The sequence below is a fragment of the Pelophylax lessonae genome (genome assembly GCF_965119305.1).
Source record: "Pelophylax lessonae genome assembly, chromosome: 4".
Lineage (NCBI taxonomy): Eukaryota > Metazoa > Chordata > Amphibia > Anura > Ranidae > Pelophylax > Pelophylax lessonae.
In genome coordinates this window covers 644,497,287-644,503,860 of record NC_138771.1, presented here as the reverse complement: position 1 = coordinate 644,503,860, position 6,574 = coordinate 644,497,287, and the positions used below count along the sequence as shown (strand labels likewise).

General features: G+C 35.0%; 1 protein-coding gene across 1 annotated transcript; it reads right to left on the bottom strand.

Moving 5' to 3' along the window:
* Nucleotides 1–349: 349 nt before the first annotated feature.
* LOC309552971 (olfactory receptor 11L1-like) lies at nt 350–1,240 on the bottom strand (the record flags this gene model as incomplete). Its single annotated transcript, XM_082253877.1, has 1 exon — nt 350–1,240. One exon carries the CDS (start codon nt 1,238–1,240, stop codon nt 350–352), a length of 891 nt encoding a protein of 296 aa, XP_082110003.1.
* Between the last annotated feature and the right edge of the window lie 5,334 nt (nt 1,241–6,574).

The window sequence follows — 6,574 nt, the reverse complement described above, 5'->3', positions numbered from 1 at the left end:
CGCACGACCGCGCAATTGTCCATTAAAGTAATGCAGTGCCGAATCGCAAAAAATGACCTGGTCATTAAGGGGGGCAAATCCCCCTTATGTGGATAATTACATATTATTCAGTTATTATAATGTATGGGCGCTGTAGATTTACTCTCTGGGTTGCAGATCTAAAGGATCATGTCATACAGAAGAGCAATTAATAGTACAGTAAAATTTTGGCCATATCTAAATAAACAAATACAATTTCTACTTCAGGAAGAGAACTTGAATATACCTTTCCTGTATATTGTTGCAAAATGTATCTTTTTTTTTCCATTTTTTTTTCCATAAAAAATGTATCTTTTAAGTTATATGAGTTTTACCCAAGACTAAGTAGTAACATTTTTCTAATCACAATATTTCTCAAAGCTTCCTTAATATCTTTATTCCTCAAACTGTATATGAAGGGATTTAAAAAGGGAGTAAGCACAGTGTACAACATAACCAGTATCTTACTGATAATCTGTGATTGACCATAATTTGGAAGCACATACATAGCAATGAGAGTTCCATAAAATATAGACACCACTGTCAGGTGGGAGCTGCAAATGGAAAAGGATTTGAGTCTTCCTGAAAAGGAGGAGATCCTTAAAATGGTCAAAACAATGTACGTATATGAAACTACAATCACAAGGAATGGTAAAACTATAACATGGATGCTTAACAAGATGCTTTCCATTTTAACTATGGATGCATCTGAGCAAGAAAGTTGCACCAGAGCATTTAAATCGCACAAGAAATTGTCAACTGCATTCGGTCCACAGAATTCTAGCTGACATATGCTAAGTGTTAACATTAAAACCAAAGAGGAACCCCAAAGCCAAGACACACAAATCAATTTGCAGCAAACTGCCTGTTTCATAATAGAGGCATAATGAAGTGGACTGCAAATGGCGAGATATCGGTCATAGGACATCACCATTAGGAGAAAACATTCAGTTGCTAATGATAAACAAGAGAAATAAAATTGGGTGATGCAGCCTGAAAAAGATATAGTAGCCTGCCCATGTAAAACAATGCTAAGCATGTTAGGGCTGATATCTGTGGTCAGCATGATGTCAGTTACGGAGAGTTGGGTGAGAAAGAGGTACATGGGAGAATGGAGGGTTTTGCTGCAGAACACCAGCACAATAATCAAGAGGTTTCCACAGATTGTCACAATGTATATGATAAGTAGTAAGATAAAGAGAGTTAGATTAAATGTATCCATATTGTGGAATCCAAAAAATAAAATTGTAGTCAAGTTTCTCATATACATTACCTATATATGACTGGGTAAAGTATACTTAGATATATTGTTTTATTATACAAATGATACTAGATAGAATATTGTTGTATTTACTTTATCTTAATACCTTTTTAAAGAATGAAGAAAAGAGGAAATTGTTTATATATATATACTGTAAATATATATAAAATATATATATATATATATATATATATATATATATATATATATATATATATATATATATATATATATATATACATACATATATTTTTTTAAAATCTGTCTATGTATCTATCTATTTATAGTTACATAGTTACATAGTAGATGAGGTTGAATAAAGACAATAGTCCATCCAGTTCAACCTGTGTAGATGTGTGTGGCCGTAATCATCTCACATACCCCTGAATGTTCTGATCCTTGAGATGTACGTCCAAGAGTCTTTTAAAAGTAGACATACTCCCTGCAGTTACTACCATTTGTGGTAGAGAATTCCACAATCTTGTTGCCCTTACTGTAAAAACCCCCCTGCGCTGCCTAAGGTTAAATCTCTTCTCCTCCAATCGCATTGTATGGCCACGTGTCCTCATGATCTCTCTCTCTCTCTCTCTCTCTCTCTCTCTCTCTCTCTCTTTCTCTCTCTCTCTTTCTCTCTCTCTCTTTCTCTCTCTCTCTTTCTCTCTCTCTCTCTCTCTTCCTCTCTCTCTCTCTCTCTTCCTCTCTCTCTCTCTCTCTCTCTCATAATAATAATATATTCATTTCATAAATGGATAATGATTAAGCAATTAATACAATATAAAAAATTTTTTTTTAAAAAAAAATTACTAATTCTGAATTAGTTTGTAAGGAATTTCTATATTGAAAGAAAAACTGCCTAAGAAGGAGATTTGACATTTTAACTAATTTTAATTTTAACTTATTTTTTAAAAATTAGGTTTCCAAATCCACAAATTAAAAATATTTAACACTAAAATCAATCAACATCATTTAGTGCTTTTAACTGATTTTTTTTTTCTATTGTGGTTGGTTTACTAAAGATAAATAGGCTGTCCAAAGCTAATATTTTCTTTCAAAGATTTTTATTAAGAGATATCAATACAGGTAACAACTGCAAAACGAAACATTTCGCTTTTTGTAAAGGGGGTAACAAACTTTGTGCACCGCTTAACAAAGCATTACATGGTAAAATAACATCTTCAGTAAAACAAGGCAATACAGGTACCAAGGCTCCAAGGAAGAGGAGGCAACCGGCCTAGATAAAGAACCAAAACTTCGGGGGAGATTCGCCCAGTCCCGAGGCAACCCCCAAAGCTAATATTTTAATTGAATTGTCCCTTCACGTAGTTAGAATTAGCTGAAGCTCTGCTGACCTCCATCATCCTATCATGTGCAAACAAGAATTTTTTATTTTTTATTTTCTCTGCTTGCTTTGTTAAGTGTTTTTTTTTTTTTTTTTTTACCACATTCACTAAGCTAAGGTAACATTCCCTTGCAAAGTGTAAGTTTGTGTTGCAAAGTGAACATAGGCTACTCTACTAGTAAATCAACCTCATAAATTGGTACATTTGTTAGGTTAATTTTATAGTGATATATATAATTTATCGGTTTTCTTAATTTTGTATATCCTTACTTAGGGTGTTCTCTTTTTATGGTTTAGTGGTAATACCCATTGATTTATATGTAGTAGGAAAATTATTTTACAGTATGTATGGTATTTAAGCAAATCCTCTTAACATTGTAATGTATTGTATGTACAATTAAACAAAACTGTTTTAAATTATTACATAGTCTTCAACAACTATAATACACTTTATTGCTTGACAAAATAAAAAATTTCTATGAAATGAAAAAGCAATTACACGGCTTATTTTTAAATAGTTTATAAAAATCATCCAGAAAAATGAAAGTATCTTGAAGTTATAATAAATAGTAAAGTAATGTTACATTTAAATGGTTCCTGTGCAATACTTGCATGTGTATTGAAAGGAGAAATTCTTTGTTGTTGACATAAATCAAACACAGAAAACATAACATATGAAGACATGGAAGAGTGGGAAATAATTTGCCTTTTACAAGTAAAATACACGTGAGAATATATTGTACTTACTATTCAATGTTTTTATTATAGTCAAGTTGTAGCAGTAGATAACCTCTCTCTCTCTCTCTCTCTCTCTCTCTCTATATATATATATATATATATATATATATATATATATATATACATGTGTGCAGAGAATACAAAAATAGTCACTCCATTGAGAATAAACTCTTTCTGTTGATACTTAACATAATAATTATTTTAACACCGTGATCACAGAAAAAAATAGATAATATTGCATTTAAAGTAAACTCAGAGCTACTCCTCCCCTCCCAACTCTAGAGCAAGCCCAACACTATAGAAAAAACGTTGCATTTAACTTTTATTTCTGGTGTCTTCAGTATGGCCCATTGATATCATGATTTCTGTGAACCCTTTACTTCCTCCAGTGGTGATATGAAATAGTCCAAATGCAGCAGAGCCACATAATGCCATGGCAGTGCTCTCTGCAGCATTCTTCTTGAACTCAAGGTTTGAAAACAGATCCTTCATGCCCTGGGCTCACAGGAAGTGAGCAGAATAATATTCAGTGGTGTTCACCATGGACTGGGAGTGGCACTGGATCAGTACGCAAATGATTATGTAGGGGATTGTGCGAGAAAGAGGTTAAATATAGATGAACTGTCCTATTATTTTTAGGTTGCTCTGGGAATCCATTGTTTCTGTTTATGTCCAAGCCGGTCTTGGGCTTTTAAGGCAAAAACACATACTTCTAAAATCAGTATTGGTATCAGTATTGGTATAAAGGTGTTAGAGTTGGGAAGGGTCTTGGCAAAATAGATGCATTGGTGCAGCACTAAAAATAGATAAATTAACTTAACATAATACAAGTAATTGTTCTCTTAAAATATTGAATCTTTCTCAAAAATTAATGTAGTAATTAACTTTTTCTTACAACTGAATTATTGTAAAGCACATCAGTAAAGTAATGTTTGATTTTTTGCTGGAGGGTAGAGAAAAGCACCACATCCCCCAAAAATGAATACAACATGTAAATAGGGATTTTTTGGGACTTTAAAGGTGCATAAGATATATAAAGAACCAATTGATGGAGAAAAACTCAATTTTATATAAAATCCATAAAGTTTTTTATTTGAAAAACATGACAAACACTTAAAAACATGTAAAAATACAAAAATACACTTGTGGTGGTATCGGCTCAAACATCAGTAAAGTGTCCATAATTCCAATCTGCTTTTTATATTTCTTCATACGAATAAATTAATAAAGTGTATAATTTATACAAAACGCTTTCCAATTATTATTATTATTAATATTATTATTATTATTATTAAAATGATTCAGGATTTACTGTATATACCACCAACAGTTTGCACAGCACTTTACAACATGAGGGCAGGCAGTAAAGTTACAATACAATTCAATACAGGAGGAATCAATGGGCCTTGCTTGTTTGAGCTTACAATCTAGGAGGGAGCATCAAGTGATACAAAAGGTAATAACTGTGGGGGATGATCTGATGGAGAAAATAAAAGTACAGTTGTCAGGCAGGGGCAAAATAGGCTTCTCTGAAGAGGAGGGTTTTCAGCGATCGTCTAAAAGCAAGCAGAGTAGTAGGACACAGGGAGGGAGTTTCATAGTATAGGAGAGGCTTGTGAAAAGTCTTCGAGGCAAGCATGGGAGGAGGTGGCGAGGGATCTAGAGAGCAGGAGGTCTTGGGAGGAACAAGGTATTTTGCAACTAGGTTATTGATGTTGTGGATAGCTTTGTAGGTTGCTAGTTTTTTTTTTTTAGTTTTTTTAATTTGTTGGGTGAGTGGAATCCAGTGGAGGGATTGACAGAGTAGCAGACACTAAACAGTTGGTAAAGGGGATGAGCCTGGCAGCAGTCTTTAAGATGGAGTGAAGAGGGTATAGCCTATGAAAAGGTAATCCAACAAGGAGGGCGTTGCAGTAATGGAGAGATGACCAGGGAGTGAACTATGAGCTTTTTGGTGTCATTGGTTAGTAAGGGGCATATTTTGAAGATGTTGCAGAGGTTAAGGCGGCAAGATTTGGACAGTCATTGGGCGTGAGGCAATAAAGTGCTATTTTCAACCAGTGCCTCACTGCAATCCAAGTAATCAGATGAGTGAAGCTCATGCATCGGTCTTCTTTCACCTTTCACTTTTAAAGCAACACTCACCAAATTTAGTGTGACCCCTTTGAGATAAGAATGTACCAAGTGCTTTTATGCAGTCTCCAAAAGCTTCTCAATACAATGCTCTGGGGTGTAAATCTGAAAGTTCTTCCTCCGCTCCACGAGCCCTCAGCAATAACACCAGAAAACTGGACCTCCAATAGTGTAATACCTTTATTTCCATTCAAAACCAATAATTAGGCACTTACATTAAAAAAAATGGAGATCAGACTCTCTGTTCCCTATTAGCACCTTTACTTTCTGTTCAAATACCGTCATGTGTTCCACCACAGCGGAAGTGACATCACCCGAAAAGACGTAGCAAGCATGGCTCAGCTACATCACTTAAAGATGAGCCTTTGCATAAAAGCATGTCCTACCTCATAAGGGGTAGCATTACATTTGGTGAGTGTTGCTTGTAAAGGGTACTGTGAAAGGAGTCTGATGCACAAGCACTATTTGCATTGGATTGGTTATTCCCCATCCGGGGAGGGTGTTACACACGGATCAGGAGTCCTCTGGGGGTGTATTATTGCCCCCCCAGGAATTAGAGTTACCCTATATATTATGCAGAGCACTCTGCTCAGTCATATACTACTTTTGTGGCATACCAGCTGATGCGCTATATGCCATTTCTGCTGGTCGATGACGTTTGGCAGCTTACGTGCGTTTTTATTATCTTTTGATGACTCTGACCCTTCATTCACCCTCCCCGCTGACTATTCATTTTTCTACCTCTATTGTCATTACCTACTGACCACATACAGAGCATTGATCCATTAGCTCCAGAGGAAGCTTAACGCAAAACATGTAGAGCACTATGGCTCAACGGAACTTTATGATTATGTGTTAACACATCGTTCGATCTTCCTGGGAAGACAGTATATATTCCTGTCACCTTCGGTTAGGATCGTCTCGATGTGAAGTATCATTAATTTCCATTTGTTATCCAAATGTTTTGTATCTGCCCACCATTTTACTAGCAATGTAACTACCAGAATTGTCCATGTTGTACCAATATGTTTCCCTCTATGAATGGGATATTATATCGTTATGTTTTTTGTGATTTTTCTTTGATG